The following is a 20,249-nucleotide window of genomic DNA, read 5'->3' on the forward strand; positions in this document are numbered from 1 at the left end:
CAGATATTAAATGAAACAGTGAAGGAAGAAGGTTTTTACCTTTATTGGAGGTGTGGTGTCACAGCTACTACCTCCTACTTCAATAATAAGCTCCTGGCTTTTTTAGAGTAATTTAGTATTCAAAAGATGTGGTGTGAAGGACAATGTAAAGTTAGTACGACATAAATAACAGCAACGAATGTCAAAAAGTTGGATGTGTTCATGTTGAAAAAATCTAAGTGGCCATACTAAGCTTAATTTAGGGTTTATATTGAATTCTGGTGCTTCAGTGATACAAGATTATAAATGAAAATCCATGTTATGATGTCTTTATGCAGCAGCTTCTCTTCAGACTGAAAACAACACTGGCCTCTCAGCTAACCATGTTTGCTAAGTGGTAGGTTGCAATCATAGGTTGTGAATTTAGTCCTCCGTAAAGTCCCGTGAACATATAAAAGAAGCACAGCTCAGAATTAGTTTTTGACCTGTATCTACTGCTGTTTTATGGTTCTGTCTTTATTCTACTTAACAGCCAAAAACGAGGTTTTGCTTTTTCCTCATATATCTTGTCTGTGTGTGTATGAACACACCAATTACTCTTCAACTTCCAGAAATATATATTCATTTGAACATTACAATAATCAGGCAGTGGGATGCTTGAATTTTTTAAAATAAACAAACATGAAAGCAACATATTAAATAATAACTGCACAGTAAGTGTATGAACACTTACTGCAGAAATGCAGTTTTATAGATAGTGCTGCTGATAAATGCTAACTAGCATGAGAACTCTGACTGAGACATGTCACTGTTTTACCACTTCTTCTGCAAGAAGCAGCAAGTCTTCCCAAAAGAGAAGTGTAAACCAACACTGCACGAGAGTTATCTTCTTATCTAGGCTGCATATTTTCCACCGTGTCAAAAACAAGTAAAATGCAATACACTCACATTTTTTGCAGTAATACACTATAATTAGGCACTGTAATGAGTTGTGAACTTGATGTAAGAAATGACTCTGAATCAACACACTGTTGTTTATTTATTTACTTTTACCTGAATGAACCTCATCCCTTATGAAAAGTTATGTAAACTGTGCTATATCAACACGTGAAGTATCGTGATAAACATGATGAATCAGACAACTCATCATTTCACAATGACATACCATCAACTTGCCAAATCTTCAACAACAACAAGAGTTACCTTCATGTCTCTGCTGTAAAATTTCCACAGTGTCACTGACAGAAAAATGTTTTGCACAAAGCTAAAACATCTTTAAAGACTTTCTTTGTCTTACTATTTATAATCAGAAAATACAAATATTTCAGGAGGGAGTTTTATGTGTTTTAATTATTCAGAAATGTTACAACTGTTGCCAAAGCACTTTAAATAACAGAAACCGTGCTGCTGATTTCTTTTACTTTAGATACCAAATTATTTTTCACAGATTTTTGGTCTTTGAACAAAATATGAATAATCTAAAATCTCTAAAAATATTGTAATGTTTCACATGGATAACTAAGTTTAGTACAGAAATTATTCCAAATACTCAAATGTTAGTACAATATCATTAAACCATTTAGACATGAACAATCAATAATAATCAATGATATCAGACTAGAAATGTTTAATGTTTAAAAAAATGTTTTGTTTACAAACTTTGAACTCAAACTTTGTATCTGCAGAAATTATCTCACGTTTAATGTACTGACGCCAAAATATATTAGTTTAAAATTAATAGTTTTGGGTGTTGTGTTAATTTGGAGTTCAATAGTTATATTGATAACTTTTATTGATAATATTATGAATTACTCATTAAGGAGCTTAAGCAGGACCTTTTTTAAGTCTTCATTTATGTGCTCTGACTTTAATTGTTGTTTATTCAGTTTCAAACACAGGTCCCAGAGATTCTTTGCCTGGGGTCCTTTATATTTTACACTTCCTCTGAGATCACTCTTGCAGATGTTGTTAAACTTTCGACTGCCATACAGAAAATCTATGAACTGTTGTTGATTAGTGGTAGTGGGAGGGGCAGGCTTTTTTAAGGGCTGACTTGGTTTAATTTTTGGATCTAACTTATCAACAGTTTCTTTGAGAGGACACTTTGTTCCAGGAAACACACTAATTCTGAATTGTTTTTGTAGTTCTTCCAAAGTCCTTATCTGCAGATGTTTATCTGCAGAGTTATCTGGAACGTTGTCTCCCCAGTGTGCACCTGCTATCCACTTTTTCTTGTTTTCTTTACTGTTGCAGCAGAAAGCTGACCAGAGCACTGAGGGTATGTTAATCTGTTTGTTTTCTAGGTTTTTGTTCTTGCTGGGCTGAGCTCCAGTCACTACATATCCTTCCTTGTTGCAGTTGTTTTCAAGGATTTTTTTTACATGCTCCTCCATTTTTCGCCAACTGCCCTGATTAAAAGAGCTAGCCTGAGGAACGATGTTTGTCAGTGTGAATGTGGACTTTTTATCATTTTCGTCAAATGCATGAGACGATGGAAATAAATGTCCTCTATCATAGCCTCCACCTGTATAGTCTTTGTCACTGGCCTGGTGCTCATACTCAGCACGTTCACAATTCTCCATGTTTTTGCCATTCGTCATGTCTTCAAGCTGCAAAAGTTGAAACAGTCATTCAGTGGAACTGATACTGAATCAGTTTGACACAATTCTTTTTTTTCCTAACAAATAATAAAAAATATATAATCCTAATATTACACTTTTTTTTATAGACCTTGCTAGAAAAAAAGAAAAAATGACTAAAAGAATACTGAGAGCATTTTATTAGTACAGTTACAAAGATACAACTATAAATATTTAACTTACATATGAATATATTTAGATTTTCTGATTGACCTTTTCAGAGAATTAAAACAAGAAAATAGAATAATGTATTACAAGGTTATTTGAGACACCTACATACCTGTGGCTCTATCTTCCAGCCATCTTCTGGTCTTCCCTCCTCTCCACCTCTGTACTTGTAACCAGAAAACACGGGGATCTTGTTCTCTGTGTCATAGAGCGTCAAAAACCTTCTCACATTCTCATAAGTCTGGCAGATGACTTTGTATCGATCCGGGATCTGGATGTTGCCATGCTCTAAGACACCTGGAATGTTTGGAGGAATTTCTTTAAGAAGAAACCCTTTACACTCTGACATCGACTGCATCACTTCAGCCTCTGTGGGAGTTATGGACAGGAGGAGGAGGACAGCGAGGGGCAGGAGACACCACATCTTCAGAGGAGTCATCATCACACACTGTGAGAGGAGAAAACAAAGAATCATCAAACATTAAAGCTTAATTGAGTAACAAATCACAAATGTAAAAATACTGTTGATTTTTATCTTCTTCTCTTTCGGCTTTTCCCATCAGGGGTCGCCACAGCGAATCATCCTTTTCCACCTCACTCTTTCGTGGGCATCTTCTACACTCACACCAGCCAACCTCATGTCCTCTGTTAATTACACACAATTATTCAAAGAATATAATAAGTGTGGTTGCAACGGTTTAGACTTCAAACTTTTAAAATTAAATAGCAGAGAGCTGTGTGATAATGAACATTGTTACACAACCTGAAAAAATATGAATACCACCATCTTAGAATCTTATAGACTCTATAACCTGTTATGAGACGTTTCCTAGAAGTTCTCACTTGTATCTCTGCGACTCTTACCTCTTTCCTCTGCTCTTCATCCACACCTTGCTTGCTCTGTTTGTGTCTCTGTAGGTCTGTCTCTCTGCTATGGTTCAGTTGGATTTTATGTATTCTCACTATTATCTGGTTTTGGGGGTGATAAGCACGTATTTGCATATTGAACTAAGCTCCAGTCTCCCTGCGTGGGGAAATATGCATTGTAGATATAGAAATAGACATCTATGTAGTTAAATAATTAAATGAGGTAATACTTAGAGTAACTGTAATGCTACACATACATGTGGTACGAGTTTAATCATTACCTTTTTTCTGTAATGTGTCTTGACTGTGCCCACAAGTAGGTTAATGAATTATAGATATGATGTTTATATCAAAACATCAAAAGGAGTTCCAAACCAAATTACTGACATGGAGTTAGTTGGTTCAGTGTTTCTGTTACATGCTGTTGAGTCTTCTCTGTGTTGTGGAGCAACCTAATCATCCTGTAGACTTGAAATGTACATTTAGGATCTTCTGCATACAATGAACTTAAGGTCAATACACATTTATAGTTAAAACAAGTTTATTAATCATCCTCGTGCTCAAAGTTTAAAACACAGTACCTCCACTACGTTTGACTTATATAATAAAGTGATGTGCTGAACTGAAATGACAAAAAACAAAAATGATAGGGCCAGAGTATTAGCCCTTTAATAAATAGCCAATAGTGTAATGACCTTTCTGGTTGACACGTTTCTCTTGAGGTATCATAGTCTAATAATTTTGTCTTTAACCATAAATCTTGGTGAAGTTTCAATTGTATAAATTAATGAATAAAATATTTTTTTAATTGAAATATGGGAATCTAATGTATAACTTTAAATCAAGATAATAAGAAAATTGGTTTCTGTACTACATATCATCGTGTGTAGCTGGTCACGTTTCCATGTAACTATCTGTCTGGATAAGAATAATCAAATTCATGACATGCACACACAGTTTACCTGTCTCTCTAAGTCATTGTGTTATACTGTACAACTCGGTTTATGTAAATGTATATATATGGTATATATGTAAATATAAGCTGTCATTATGTAAAGCTAGTGAGAATTGAAAAAAGGACTTATCCACAATCTGCATTTCAGCAGCCCTGTTTGCATGTAACTACCTGTCATGATAAGAATAACTTTATCGCATTATTTCTCAACAGCACAAGAAGGAGGACCTGCAAGTCTGTTGCAGTTCATTCGTTTAACAAAAAAAAAAACATTACATAACTTCAGTAATTCTGTACGACTCTCCTTTGAACATTACTGGATACACCATGGAAAGGATTTCCATGTTTACATTCCTGGACACTTAAGACCTCTCATGGACAACTCTGCTCTCTCTGCTCTCTTTCTGAACTAATTACCCAGTTATGTCACTTCCAGACTTAGTTCTAATCTGCCTATACTCACCTGTCCTGTTCCTTCTGGTAACTCCCTCCTATCAAACAGTGAGTTCTTCATTTGTTACCTGTATTCTGTCCACTTATCAGTTGCCGCTTACCTGTTCAGAAGTTCCCAAGCCTAGACCTGACCTAACTTCCTGCTCAACTGGACCACACCAGTTATAATATAACTGTTAAAACTACTTATGCACAATTTGTTTTTACATTTGTGACAAGAAATTGTATCTTGTAATTTGCATTTTATTTTTGAAGCTTGTTCCCTACGTATTTATATGAATATAACTAAAACACATATATTAACTCTTCCACAGATTTGAATCATGTCATCAACTACAAGTGTCACCATTTAAAGAGAGAACAAACCTGCAGATGTGACCTGAAACTGAAAGAAGTGCCTAACACTGATTAGGTGGCTAGTTCTCAGTGCCTCAAAAAGCAGTGGAGCTGCCAAAATGCATTTTGGCAAAGACACAAGATGTTGAAAACCTCTCTTCTTTGTCCTTTCCTTATCTGTTTTGATAGTAAAGTACTCTCTTCTAGTGGTGCCTATAGTAGAGACACAGATTGAAGTATAAATTAAATTGTGCCATATTGTTTACAACAGGCTCAAGTCCTTCACCTCACTAACAACACTTACAAACCCCCTTCTTATGTCACCAATCTGATCTTCCAGACCCTCAGCCTCCTGGTGCTTCCTTCATTGCCGCACTGTCCCACTGGAATTCTTAATATCTCCTATAGTATAGAAGTATATATAATTCATGGCAGAGCTGCTGAGATCTATATAATGAAGACACCAAAAGGTGTACAATCTAAATATTAAATTGCGAAGCTATGTGGACTAGTTTAGAACAAGGTTTAAAACTGACTTAGTTGAAACACAGAAGAGAGGAAACAGAATATTTGGCATGTATTTTTTCTTTTCTTGACTTCCAGTCAAACTGAGAGCAAATTCTAATAAAATCTGAAAAACAAGTTGCAAATTAATACATTTTTGACAGCAGAGGGCATCATTAAACCACTGCTAATGGGGACATACCAAGTGAGTATTTAAAGGTGGATATGTGATGAGGATATGGCATTAAAGAAACAAACCCTGAGAGGCAGAGAATTTTAAATCCAGTGCCTATAAAAAGTATTCACCCCCTTGGATGTTTCATCCTTTTATTGACATTATAAATCAATTGTAACCAATAAAAGTTGACGACTTTAAAAAATAAATTTCAGAAAAATACCAGATTAATGTCAAAGTGAAAACACGTTTTTGCAAAGTAATGTCAAATAAATAAAAATATGTAAAGTGAACTGCTGTTGCTTAATAGTAGTGGAAATAGCAGATGTAGTTAAAGGTTGTGGGTGAGCATTGACAGGTCTTTGTAATTTCTGGGTGTAAGAGGACACTTTGTTCTGTTAATGTTTTTATAGTTTTGTTTTGTAGTTTTGCCAACTGCTATGGTTAAAAGAGCTAGCCTTAGACACAATGTTTGTCAGCTTGAGTGTAGACTTTTAATCACTTTCATTAAATGCAGGAGAACATGAAAATGTCCTCTATCATAGCCTCCAGTAGTATAATCTTTGTTACTGGCCTGTGCTTGTACCCAGCACCGTCACAATCCTTCATGTTTTTCATGTCTTCAAGTTGCAAAAGTTGAAACAGTCATTCACTGATGCTGAATTAGTGTGATACAATAAAAATGTATTTGTTTGCAGGTTTAGATTTTTCAGAAAATGTACAATCCTAGTATTACATTGTTTTATAGACCTTTCTAGAAAAAATGAGTAAAAGAAGACTGAGATCATCTTTTTAGTAGAGTTATAAAGATAAAACTATAAATAATTAACTTACATATATATATTTAGATTTCCTTTTTAGAGAAATAAAACATAAAACAAGAAAATAAATCAATGTATTACAAGGTTATTTGAGAAACATACAGTACATACCTGTGGCTCTATTTTCCAGCTCTCTCCATCTGGTCTTCCCTTCTTTTTATCTTCTCCTCTGTACTTGTAACCAGAAAACACTGGGATCCTGTTTTTGATGTTGTAGAGCGTCACAAACCTCATTCTCATGAGTCTGGCAGATGACTTTGTATCGGCTTTTGTCTTGGATTTTGCCCTTTGCCATGGTGTTTGGGATCCTTGGAGGTATATTCTCAATAAAAAGCCTTTACTGACTTTGAAACCACCACTTCAGTCTCTGTGGGAGTGATGGACGAGAGGAGGAAGACATTAGATGCATTAGTTAAATAATATTATTAGCTGTTAGTTGATAGTTCTTACTGCATGGACTAATGTTAACTGTTAAAGTAATTGTTTCCAACAGAAGTAGCAGTTTGAAAATGAATTGTCATTACCACATCTTGCATTAGAAGCACAAAGTCATAGCAGAAGAGAAGTTTAAGGTAACTTTGCATTAGTACTGTCTCCATATCTGAGTATAGTTTAGTTAACACTTTATAATTTGATTAAAACATACACATTTTGAAAAATGCACAATTCAGTCTTTATTGTGGAGTTATGTGCACAGCATTATTATAATATTTGCTGTCCATGACTTGCAGATAAATTCACAAGTATCGTTTGACCATTTTGTTTTGAAAGACTTTAAAACGTCATTTTCTCACCACATCTTTCACAAGAAACAGGTCATCTCAAAGAGAAGTAACATTGCAAAGTCATTATCTTTATATCTCTGCAGCAAAATGTTTCAACAGGATGTTTTTTCACAACAGCTACATAATTTCTCTGCCTTTTAGCTTGTCTAGAAATACTGTATCTCAAATCCCCATAAATACGTGGATCAATGCAAGAGTGTTACTTATTACGTTATTAAAACACTTTGAATAGGGGAGATTCGTTTAGTTTATATGGTTCAGAAAGAGCTTGCAAACATAATGAGGTAGCTCAGTAATGTATCTCTTCCATGTTTCCCTCACATTAAACAATCAGAATTGTTCAGTGCAAAAGCCAGTGTTACAAAACAGAGATCACACACCTGCTGTTTACTCTGTTTTTTTTTTTTTTTAAAGACTGAATTAAATATGCCTGCCCCTTTAAAATAAAGTGACATTCCACTTAGTGCAGCTCAAAAATGTTTTTAATGTTATTATTTTTATACAATAAAACAATGAAGCTCTATTGCACTAATATACTCAAATAACTCTGGGTCTCTCTAGATATAAGGCTTAGTAGATGCAATATATTTTGATCTATTTAGTTTGTATTAGTCTGTTTTGAAAATAATGATATAAAATACATCCATCTGCCAGAACATTAATACTAACTAATTATTTTAATGTCATGGTGACACAGGTCACTGTAATAAAATACACAGCAGTGTCCTATACTCAGAAAGCACTAAATCATGCTAGGACATGGCTTTATGGATGTCAGTGTCAACCAGAGTGAAGGGTGAACTTACTGTGTTTTAAGATGAAGAGATGGTTAGAGGAAGAAAAAGAGGCAGGGATCATACAGTGACTGTGTTTCTCTCGTGTTAAAGAATGAGACACAGATCAAGTGCTCCCTCTACTGACCAATCAGCATTTTCCATTTATTAACAATTGATAAACTGAACAGCAGAAAATTGAACAAGAAAATAATTTACAGATACATGAAGCATTAATGAAAATAATATGTGTCATGCAGCTATTTATACTTCCTGTATGGCAACACAGGACAGCATCCATATACACTTCATAGACATACCAGCAAATAAACAGAATAAACAGCAGACAGCAGAAATGTCCTAGATCACAATTTGCTACCATACTTGGTAAATCATAAACACAGAGTCCTATATGCAATGGCGTTAATAAAATGATGCATAACATTATGAATCAGGTATATAACACTGAACCCCCCTCAATGGTAATAGATTAGACATGAGAAAAAGTAAAATGAAGTATGCAATGAAAAAATTATTTGCAAATGTATTTATGTGGAACACTCTGAGGAACTGTTGAATTCAACCTGCTGCTGTTCTTGCAGAAACGCGTCAGGGTCTGTTTCTTTCTATAGTTTTTTGGTAATTTGCTCGTGTTTGTCTGTTCACTCACTCAGCTTATGAGTGAAATTTAAATAATTAGTTGTTAATTAATTTAGTTAAAGCTAGCCCTATACAAATGAATGCAACAAACAAAAATGTATGTTTAAATTTATATTATATTATATTATTTATAAGTGGGGCAGGGAGTAGTATTTAATGTTTAGAAATATTACATAATCAGCCGGTGGGGTGCTACTAAAAGTCACCACATGACATCATCTGACCTCAGGTCAGGAGTTTCTGTGCACAGCAGCAAATGTACAACGCAAGTCAAAATTGAAGAAGTCTCTTTACCACATTTTTCACAAGAGCTGATTTCAAAAGAGGAGTTTAGTGGTTATCTTCACATCAATACTGCATAATTCTCAGAAGAACCAAAGCTAATTGCCAAATGCCTGCTTCTCACCTGTGTGAGCGCAGCAAGAAAAACATACACTTCATAGCTACAGCAAAGCTTAAACATTTAAATCTTCACACGTCATTTTTGAAATACATCTGTGATTGTTATTTAGTTATCGATTGGGATAAGACATTAAAAAACAGAGGAAGTAAAGGTTATGGTGATAAGTAAGAGCGCTGGAAAGACTTTGAAACTACTTTCACTCCTGGATCTAAAACTTGCAGAAATGGTTGTTGTCGTCTTGGTGGTTGAGTTCAACTGGGATGTGCTTGTTTCGGTGGTTGTGGTTGATGGCAGAGATGCTGCGGTTGTTAATGTAATGGTCGTTGTTGGCACTTCTATAGTATTAGTCGTGACAGTGCTGAATGAGGGAGTAGCAGTAGTTGTGTGGGGTAGAGTAGATGAAGGATTGTCATTTGGGGTAGTGGAGGCAGATGTGATTGAAGCTCGGGGTGGACATTGGCATCTTTCATCAGTGTCAGGGTGAAACTCAGCGACTGTTTTATTGAGAGGACACTCTGATCTGGGAAACGGCTGAATGTCCAGAGCTAGTTGGAGTTCTTCCAAAGTCTTCATCTGTTTGAGTTGAGATTTACCCCAGTTTGCACTTGCTAGCCATGTGTTCATGCTACTAGAGTAACAGCAGAAAGCTGACCAAGGCATGAAGGGAAAACGCCAGTAGGAGTTGGACTGTGCACCGGTCACCACAAAACCTTCAATATTATTGTTGTTGTTTTTACAGTATTTGTCCATAACACATTTGATGCACTTCTCCATTCTGTTCCATCCTCCCTGGTTAAATGGCCCCTCTTCTGGAACAATTTCGGTCGACATTTTGTCGGTTTCATCAAATCCGTGAGAGAAAGGGCCTCGGTTGTAAGGCTGGTGCTTGTAAATGTTGAATCTGTTTAACAGCCTAATGTTCCTGTCCTCATGTTCACTCTCAAGCTGTAAGAGTTAGACAGTCAGTGATGGAGACTAATAAAGTAAACAAATGTACAGTGAAAAAGGTACCTTAATTCATTAGGGCATTTTAATAAGATCATGTAAGACAATAATAACAACAGGCTTATCATTTAACTGTAATGTAATATGATTGTGTAATTCTGTGATCTAGTAGTGTGGTGTATGAAACAACACTGAATGATATGACAAAAGTGAGTCTCTGCTTAGCCTGTGACAGTCGTATGGAACATAAATAGCCATGTCCTAATCTCAAAAAAGTAAAACCCACCTTGTCGTTCGGGGATCTCTTCCATTCCTGTTCCCCTCTGTACTTGTAAGCAGAAAACACTGGGATCCTTTTTGCAGTGTCGTAGAGCATCACAAAACTTCTCATGTTCTCGCACATGATTTTATATCGATTCTGGTCCAGGATTGTGCCGTTTAAGATGTCTGTGATCTGTGGTGGAGTTTCATTAAGAAAAAACCTCTGACACTCTGACATCGAATGAAAAACGTCAGTATTTGTAGGAGTGACAAACAAAAAGAGGACGGAGAAGGGCAGGAGACACCACATCTTCAGGGGAGTCATCATCACACACTGTCAGAGGAGGAAACAAACAATCATCAAATTTAGCAAAACAAAGTGGATGTTTTCACATTGTAGTGTTTGAATAGGGCAGAAACTGAACCAGTAAGAATGAGAAAAGAAAAACTCAGTTAAACAGCCTGAATGTATTTCTAAATCCAAATTTGCCTCCCCAGAAATTAGGCTAAGAACAAGAAAAACCTACCTCCTTAGGGTCTCATCAAATGCTCCAAAATAGACAGTGTTGTTCTTTATTAATAAGAGTAATAAGTAAAACGTGGAACTGAACTTCAAATATTAAGTGAAGCTGTGAAGGAAGTCTGGTTTATATATTGAGTAGAGACGTGCTAGTGAAATACTCCCACCTCCACTCAGATGTTTCTTTTGCAAGCCCCTGCAGTATTATCAAACTATTTCAACATTCAAAAACTTTATTACTTCATTCTTTTGACTTGTTACAGCTCCTCTAAAAAGATGCAAACATAAATTTGACTGTAAACGTTTCTCTATGGGGTGTTCTGAAAATAAAAAAATGCTACAGTACTGATCGGACTCACGCAAAACTTGTGTTTGTAACTCTTCTGCTCTAAACTTTGTTAATCTCCTTGTACTGCTCTCGTTGTATTTCTCACTTTCTCATATCTCCATATAAACTCGATCTACCTTTAAACGGCCTTTCTAATTGGTTATTTTACACCTTTTCGTGCTTATTTCACAACTAACAAACATTTCTCTTGTCTGAGCTCAACATGGCGTTAATGGTAACTTTTTGTCAGAATTTTCCCAGTTTGTTGCTGACATTGTTGTGAGGTATGATAAGGTAATTATTGTTGGAGACTTTAACCTTCATATTGATAATAATACTAATACTCTAGCAAATGATTTTATCAGTCTTACTGAATCTTTCAACCTGGTTCAACATGTCAAACTTCCGACCCATAACCAGGGCCACACCCTTGACTTGATATTCACTTTAGGTTTGACTCTAAATTCCACTGAGTTAAAGGACTCCATCTCAGATCATAAATGTGTCCTATTTGATACTTGTCTTCATCCAATCACTGTACCTCAGAAATCCACAGTTAAATGCCATCTATTTAACAGCCAGTCAGCAGCTAAATTCACTAGCACCTTTTCTATGTTGGAGCAGGGTATTTCTTGCACATCACATGTTGATGATATCGTCCGCCTTTTCAATAATAATTGTGCCTCTGCGCTAGAGGCTGCTGCTCCCTTAATAACTGTCATAAAGACACCAACAAACAGCCTTGGATAGATGTCAGCATTCGTAGTTGTAAAGCTGAGTGTAGGAAAGCTGAGCGGAGATGGAAGAAAACTGGACTTCAAGTGCATTATGAAGCTATGAAAGAAGCATTACTCCACTACAATATGATGGTAAAGAATGCCAGAGCTAAATACTTCTCAGACCTGATCACTGCTCACTGCCATAATCCTAAGTTTTTATTTCAGACCGTTGACAAGTTAGTAAACCCAATCCCTCCTAGCATCCCGGCTGAAAGTGATGCAGAGTGTGAGAAGTTCTTAACCTATTTTAATGATAAAATAGAATCAATCAGAGCTTCTGTCATCCCCAACTCCTCACCAGTCATAGTTTCACACCCTTTTAGAAAATGCACTTTAAGCCAGTTTCCTCCCATGACCTTATCTGAGCTACTACAAACTGTCTCTAAAATGAAACCATCTTCCAGCCCAGTTGATGTCATCCCAACTAAGTTCTTAATCTCGATCATTGATTCGCTTGCTCCCTCTCTCCTGATTTTCTTCAACAGTTCTCTGTCCACTGGAATCGTGCCAGATTATTTTAAAATTGCATGTGTGCAACCTCTTTTGAAAAAACCTGGTCTAGATCCCTCATCCCCCAAAAACTACAGACCAATCTCCAAACTACCCTTCATATCAAAGATTTTAGAAAAGTACATGTCTAAACACTTATTTCTAGCTGCAGACAACTATAACATCTTTGACAAATTGCAATCTGGTTTTCGCAAACACCACAGCACAGAGACCGCCCTACTGAAGGTAACCAATGATATTCTGTAGGCTTCTGACGCTGGTATGTGCTCTATTCTTGTCCTCCTCGATCTTAGTGCTGCTTTTGATACAGTAGACCACCAGATTTTGTTAGACCGGCTAAAGCACTGGGCTGGAATAGAAGGCACTGCACTGGACTGGTTCTCCTCATACCTGTCCAACAGATCGTTTTGTGTTACAGTTAATAACTACAAGTCGTCTTTTTCTCCTGTAAAGTACGGAGTCCCAAAAGGTTCAGTGCTGGGGCCAATCTTGTTCTCTTTGTACATGCTCCCTTTGGGATATTTTATTCGTAAACACAGTGTTTCTTTTCATTGCTATGCTGATGACACTCAGCTGTACTGTCGCTTTAAGATATCAGACCACGGGGGACTGAGTTCATTAAATGAGTGTATAAATTAGATAAAAAACTGGATGGCTCAAAATTTCCTGCAGCTGAATTCTGACAAAACAGAAATAATAGTTATCAGTCCACAACGTATAACCAAACACATTCTGCCCTGCACAGATTCTCTCTTAGCTAATTCTAAGCCCACTGCAAAAAGTCTTGGTGTTTGGTTTGATAGTAAACTTTACTTTGAGCATCATGTCACAAAGCTTGTTCAGGCATGTTTTTATCATCTTAGAAATATCTCCAAAATACGTTCAATTCTATCATTTCATGTCTGAAGTAATCTTACACGCATTTATTTCCTCACGCCTTGACTATTGCAACAGTCTGTTCACCTGTCTCAGCCAGAAATCTATTAATCGGCTCCAGATTGTTCAGAATTCAGCTGCAAGACTCTTAACTAGAAAAAGAAAATACGATCACATCACTCCTGTATTAGCTTCCTTACACTGGCTGCCAGTATGTTTTAGGATTGATTTTAAGATTTTATTAATAACTTTTAAAGCTCTGCATGGCCTTTCCCCCAGCTATTTATCCCAGCTTTTAAAGCCTTCTCAGCCTGCACGTAGCCTGAGATCCTCTGGTAGAAATCTTCTGTATGTCCCTGATGTCAGAATGACTACTAGAGGTGACAGAGCCTTTTCAGTTAGAGCCCCTAAACTCTGGAACAGCTTACCCGAGGAAATAAGATCAGCTGACTCAGTAACATCTTTTAAAACTCTCCTTAAGACATACCTCTAGCAGCGAGCCTTTTGCGATCTTCTGTAAGCTAAAACAAATCTGTCCTTGGGAGGACTCTCCATTAGATTACAATGTCTTCATGTTGGAACTGGTCTTTCCAAGGACTGATGCGGTAGTTGTTGTGAGTTGTGTTTTGTATTATTGTTTTGTTTGTATTACTGTTTCCTGCACCCCAACCGGTCGAGGCAAATGGCCGTTTAACTTGAGCCTGGTTCTGCTGGAGGTTTCTTCCCTAGGGAGAGTTTTTCCTCTCCACTGTTTGCCTAGTGCTTGCTCAAGTTAATCTTGTTGGGCTACATGCGTTTCTTGTCTGTCTTGTGAAGCACTTTGTAACATATGTTTAGAAAAGTGCTCTATAAATAAATTTATTATTATTATTATTATTATTATTATTACAGCTTCTCAACCACAACATCAGCTCCACCTGTTGAATATGAATCAGCATTAGCATGTTCAGGTGCCTGTTGATCAAGGCCAGTTTTATATTTTCCCCATGTTCACAACAACATGAAACTCATCAGGTGGATTTAATGTCACCGTGCACAGATGGAGCAGGTTTTCCTTCATCACCATGAACATTATAATTTATTACTACACAGGGCCACCAACACTGTCCAAAGTTTGATGTATGAGACATTTAAGAGAATTTATTTTATTCATTAGTTTTATGTTAAACTGAATAAACGTGTTGCATTTGACTTACTTAATATTAGATATATTTCATAATTTAAATGTACAGTCTGTTACAAATGTAATAATCTGCTCATCATTTCATCATCCTGAAAATTTACTGGGAAATATTTACATTTCTTGCATTTATGTGGGTGTGTTTCATCACAGCAGTTTCTACATTTCTGTAAAGGAGGAAACTGCCTCAGGTGTCTGTCCAGCATGTTCTGACAGAGTGATATCACAAGGTACAAGTACCTCTAAATCAAATGCAGTAATAGTTCTGACTTTAACCTGCAGATGCCGATGTTGTATTAAAAGTCAAACTGAAGATTTTGTGTTTGTACCAAACACCAATTTTATTTATGTGTATTTTATTTAGTATTAAGTATAAGTAAATATATAAATAGTACCATTGAGGTTTAATCTCTGTTTATGTGCTAACTTGCATAAACATCATATTTGTATGTGTGTTTAACCAACAGTATGTGAGTGCTGAGGAACTAATTCTAAAACCGATGTGCAAATATTACAGCTTTCCTTGAGATTTTAAACCTGCTGAAGTAATTTGCTGTGAAACATTAGTGAGCAGCTAGTGCAAAGTGAAAACTCAAAAAGTTGGTCTCAAAGAGAAGAATTTACTTTTTCAGTTAGATACCAAGATCATACACAGCACAGTAAGAAGGGAACCAGAAAATCTATGATGAGCATTTACACTCTTTTCTCATATAGTTTCCTCTAAATAAGTGCTACAGCCATAAAGTAAAACCTACATCTGAAATCAGAAACATCACAACAGAAAAAATCTGGAGTACTCCACCTCTGAGTCATGTCTGTTTTTAGCACATTGTCCCTTGTGTGCAGCGATTTCTCTGATTGAGGATATCTAATTCAAAGTTTCTCAGTTCTTGTTGTTTTTTTGTTTTTTTTGTACTATTTACAATTAAATATAACTCTTCAAGGGAAAAAGTTCTATACATGTTAACACATATTAGTTCGTTTATAATAAAAAACAAGACGCTCTCTGTTAATAAAACATATACCGTATTTTCCGCACTATAAGGCGCACCGGATTATAAGGCGCACCTTCAATAAATGGCCTATTTTCAAACTTTTTTCATATATAAGGCGCACCGCATTATAAGGCGCATAGAATAGACGCTACAGTAGAGCCTGGGGTTACGTTATGCAACATTAGATGGAGCTGGGCTAAAGGGAATGTAAACAAAACAGTCAGATAGGTTGATCAAACTTTAATTAATAGATTACAAACCAGCGTTCTGACAACCCAAAATAAATAAACTGCTGTTTTATTATTTTCCCCGAGGTAAAGTCAATGACGTAGAATTTTCGTGAGGCAGCTAAAAAGTATTATAGTACTGTTCTTAAAATTTATCAGAGTGAGAGTGGTGTATTTTAGTTAATCTTTGTTAAGATAATTAGTTGCAGAGTGAGCGCTCTTTCCACTCTCTGTTCAATAGAACTGCTTTGACGTATTTTTTCCGTAGGTAAATTAAGCTAGTTTAGTTTCCACAGTAAAACAAACTGGTTCATGTATATGCTGAGTGTGCTTTATACGCTTTATACCTTTGTGCCTTGGAAAGCATTTGTCTTTGTAAGTATTAACATGTTTATTGTCATTAGAAGTATGTTAGTTGTTACCTGTTACATGTGATAAATTACGTGTGCATTATTGTAATTAGCTTCATTCAAGTCAAGCTAGCGTGTGCGAGTGTAACATACCAAATGTGTAACGATGTGTATTATTTGTTAATTTAGTTCCTTTCTGTTTCTTTCAGTTACATAAAGAAAAGATTGGATAAAATGTAGTAATATAATGTTAAATTCTCTCGCTGCTGGTCTGTTCCCGTGTTCTACTGCTGACTGATCGACTTGAGTTTAAACTCTGCGTCGTAACCGTGTCTCTTAATAGGAGCTATTTTGGGGTCTTTGCACAAACACACAAATGGAAATGAAACGGCCGCAAAGTCATATATCCCAGCATGTACCGCGCGCTACTTCTTCTACGAGGGAAAATGGAGTCGGCGGTTGTTTACCGTAGTTGCGAGACCTGTTGCGGCTCAATATTGATCCATATATAAGGCGCACCGGATTATAAGGCGCACTGTCGGCTTTGGGAAAATTGAAGGCTTTTAGGTGCGCCTTATAGTGCGGAAAATACGGTAAAACAATTTAATAATATAAGGAATATATAATGAAACTTTTTTTTTCACACCAGCTGTTTTTATTACTTATTGCAATGCTTATATTAGCTAAAATTATCACATGTAGGAGCTATAAACACAAAGATGTTTTAGTTTTTAATGATGAAATTCAAAATGACGAATTAATCAATCAATAAAAATGCATCTTAGTACATAGTAGTAAACCTATTCAGGTTAAATAAAAGCTGAACAAATCAAATGGATAACATATGTGGAATCAACCATTCAGGACTGAGCATAATGAAAAGAATCATTAAAATACTAAATGTGGCAGTAAAATAACAATTAGTAAAATACAGCAAGTGAAAATAAAGCTTTAAATTCAATTTAAAATGTAACAAGAGAAATAATCAAAATATCACACAAAGCTTTTCAGCTCAATTTGGAAAATAATCATAAATCATGTAGGAAAATGTAAATAACAAAGAGAAGCTTGTTCATCAACAGATTAAAGTAAATAAAATAGAAATGAGGATTAATTATCAGTTTGCCTTCTAAATTGATAAACCTCCAATGTTGAGCTAATAGTGCCATTTTTGTTCTGTAAAGTTCAGGGTTTTAAAGTCTGTACCACGTTTCGATGGTTCCACTGTAACTTGATGACGGCGTGGGAGAAATTGATCTAATGTTTGATGATTGGATAAATAGTCAAACAATAACAAAGGTTTTCAAATAAACGTACTGGAGTAAAAAACATAAATGGGGAACATAAAAGTACAAGTGCTTCTGAATTGTACTAGAATAAAAGTACAGTAGTTCTGACATTAACCTCCAGGTGGAGTTGATGTATCTGCAAAATCAGAACCAACATAATACATCAAATATAAGCAATCAGAAATGAGAATCAATAATAAACAAAAAAAAAAAACTCAGATCATTACCATAATAAATATGTCAGAAGTCAAGCTGTTCCCGAAAGAAATATATGAAGCAATGAATAACCCTTATTTTAAATCTATTCTCTGTCCTCTTCCTTTAGGTACATAGACTGGGATACTGCACTTTTGTTTAATTTCAGTGTAATTTTCAGCAACATTTTCTCCAAGAGGACACTTTGTTTTGGGAAATGCCTCAAATGTTTTGTCACGAATGCTCAGTTTATTATAGAGTTCCCCCAGTGTCCTGGTGTACATTTGTGTACCATTAAGTTCTTGGACATTTTTCCCCCAGTACGCACTGGCTATCCACTTGTTAAGGATCCCACTGTAACAGCAGAAAGTTGACCAGAGCACAGAAGGAACATTAACCCTGTTGTTTATTGTTTTTTTGCTGGGTTCTGCTCCGGTCACTAGGTAGCCTTCACCATTACAGTACTTATCTAAGATACATTTGACACGCTCCTCCATTCTTCGCCAACTTCCTTGATTGAAAGAGGCAACTTGTGGAACAGCATTTGTAAGAGTGCATGTGGAAATTTTATCATCTCTGGTATCTGCATAAGAAAACGGAAATAAATGGCCTCTGTCATATCTTGTGTCTGTTTGATAATCGTTGTTGCCGGCCTGGTTGTTGTACTCAGTTGTGATATTACAATCCTCCATATTTACATCATTCTCGACGTTTTCAAGCTGCAAAAGTTAAAAGTCAGTCAGTGGAACTGATATTGAATAAATAATAAATATGATTAAAACATTTACAGTTTTTGATTTTTACAAAGTTACTTACATTACAGTGGTTTATTGTTCTTAATAATTTTCTTTTCTTTTTCTCTTTTATTCTTATTAATTAAAACACTGAATTAACAATCATCATATTACATTTTTCAATAAACATTTGTAGAAAAAAAACCCTGACTAAAGCAAAACAGAAATCATCTTACTAAAACAGTTAGTGTTTGTTAAAATATATACATTGATCAAGAAAATAATGATTTATCGCAATTAATTGCATGGTGCAAATAAAATGGCCATTACTATATTTGTTTCATCCTTATATTTAACATTATAATTGTTCTCCCTATTGGACACTGAGGCTCTTTCTTCAGCTGTTAATGTTGGAAGGTTTACTCAGTGGTGCAGATTGTTGCATCACTATAACAAAAGATTTATGTTCCTATACTACTGTAAGAAAATAAAACAATGTGTTACAAAATTTTATAATAAATACCTGTGGCTCTATTTTCCAAAAACGTTCCGCTTGTCCCCCCTCTCCTCCTCTGTATTTGTAAGCAGAAAACACTGGGATCTTGTTCTTGGTGTCATAGAGCGTCACAAACCTTTTCTCGTCCCTGTAAGTCTGGCAGATGATTTTGTATCTGTTCTTTCCCTTGATTTTACTATTTTCCAAAATGCCAGGAACCTGTGGGGGTTTATTAAGAAGAAACCCTTTACACTGAGACATCAACTCCACCAGTTTATTCTCTGTGGGACTGATGGACAGGAGGAGGAGGACAGTGAGGGGCAGGAGACACCACATCTTCAGAGGAGTCATCATCACACACTGTCAGAGGAGAAAACAGAGAATCATCAAATTTCCAAGTTTATTGTGTGACTGCACATGAGGCTGTCTGTCTGATAAACCAATAAAACAAGAAGAGCTTAATTCTTTTGCTCGTGGTCATCTGTTTTCTCCTCCCATCATTTGTCCTTCTTAAAATAACAGATATGCTGTCTTTTAGAGTTACCACTCATTTTTTTCTGTTCTCTCCTGCTGCTGAATTTCAACCCTGTCTTTGCTTTATGTATCTTGTTGTTGTTTTTTATTTCTGTTCTCTTCTTTCTTTTTCTTAAATAATCAGTTAAACACAAATAAATAATCATAACTATCAAACTAACTAACTACAGTATGTTGAAATACAAATATACATACATTAATCAATAGTTGTAAAAACTTACCTTCATGAATCTTCATGAAATCTTCTAAAAAGTCTTTAAACTGTGTAACTGAACCTCAGATATCAAGTGAAGCTGTTGAAGGAGGTCTGGTTTTTAAATTCGCTGGAGGGGCGTCCTCACTGTTGACAATTCCTTCCTCAAATAAACTGGTGTCTACAGTATTTCCTCTGTAAACAGCTCTTCTCAGGTTACCCTCCCTCCTAATTCACTGTGGCATTTCCAGAGAAAACCATGTTTCTCTTGGCTACTCTGCTTTGCCAAGTACTGTAACCTAACAGTATTACTCTTAAT

General features: G+C 35.8%; 3 protein-coding genes across 3 annotated transcripts; all 3 read right to left on the reverse strand.

The window, feature by feature from the left end:
* Positions 1 to 1,642: 1,642 nt before the first annotated feature.
* Positions 1,643 to 7,193, reverse strand: LOC113168642. The gene is made up of 3 exons (XM_026369682.1): positions 7,009 to 7,193; positions 2,899 to 3,234; positions 1,643 to 2,588 (listed from the first exon to the last, which is right to left on the reverse strand). Exons 1-3 carry the CDS (start codon positions 7,135 to 7,137, stop codon positions 1,788 to 1,790), a joined length of 1,266 nt encoding a protein of 421 aa, XP_026225467.1. The 5' UTR covers positions 7,138 to 7,193; the 3' UTR covers positions 1,643 to 1,787.
* Positions 7,194 to 8,594: 1,401 nt separating this feature from the next.
* LOC113168644 lies at positions 8,595 to 11,335 on the reverse strand. Its single transcript, XM_026369684.1, has 3 exons — positions 11,252 to 11,335; positions 10,750 to 11,058; positions 8,595 to 10,463 (listed from the first exon to the last, which is right to left on the reverse strand). The coding sequence occupies exons 2-3, from the start codon at positions 11,050 to 11,052 to the stop codon at positions 9,648 to 9,650; spliced, it is 1,119 nt and encodes a 372-aa protein (XP_026225469.1). The 5' UTR covers positions 11,053 to 11,058; positions 11,252 to 11,335; the 3' UTR covers positions 8,595 to 9,647.
* A 5,832-nt stretch (positions 11,336 to 17,167) lies between these two features.
* LOC113168649 (endonuclease domain-containing 1 protein-like) lies at positions 17,168 to 20,039 on the reverse strand. The gene is made up of 3 exons (XM_026369692.1): positions 19,959 to 20,039; positions 19,231 to 19,563; positions 17,168 to 18,692 (listed from the first exon to the last, which is right to left on the reverse strand). Exons 1-3 carry the CDS (start codon positions 19,962 to 19,964, stop codon positions 18,069 to 18,071), a joined length of 963 nt encoding a protein of 320 aa, XP_026225477.1. The 5' UTR covers positions 19,965 to 20,039; the 3' UTR covers positions 17,168 to 18,068.
* Between the last annotated feature and the right edge of the window lie 210 nt (positions 20,040 to 20,249).

Source organism: Anabas testudineus, chromosome 18 (genome assembly GCF_900324465.2).
Source record: "Anabas testudineus chromosome 18, fAnaTes1.2, whole genome shotgun sequence".
In the NCBI taxonomy this organism is placed as follows: domain Eukaryota; kingdom Metazoa; phylum Chordata; class Actinopteri; order Anabantiformes; family Anabantidae; genus Anabas; species Anabas testudineus.

Coding starts and splice junctions, on each gene's coding strand:
- LOC113168642 (XM_026369682.1), bottom strand. CDS start 7,137: ATGAGAATGAGGTTTGTGACGCTCTACAACATCAAAAACAGGATCCCA. Junction 3,235..7,008: donor GCTGGAAAATAGAGCCACAG/GTATGTACTGTA, acceptor CTCCTCTCACAG/TGTGTGATGATGACTCCTCT. Junction 2,589..2,898: donor GCTGGAAGATAGAGCCACAG/GTATGTAGGTGT, acceptor CAACTTTTGCAG/CTTGAAGACATGACGAATGG.
- LOC113168649 (XM_026369692.1), bottom strand. Junction 18,693..19,230: donor TTTGGAAAATAGAGCCACAG/GTATTTATTATA, acceptor TAACTTTTGCAG/CTTGAAAACGTCGAGAATGA.
- LOC113168644 (XM_026369684.1), bottom strand. CDS start 11,052: ATGATGACTCCCCTGAAGATGTGGTGTCTCCTGCCCTTCTCCGTCCTC. Junction 10,464..10,749: donor AGAGATCCCCGAACGACAAG/GTGGGTTTTACT, acceptor TAACTCTTACAG/CTTGAGAGTGAACATGAGGA.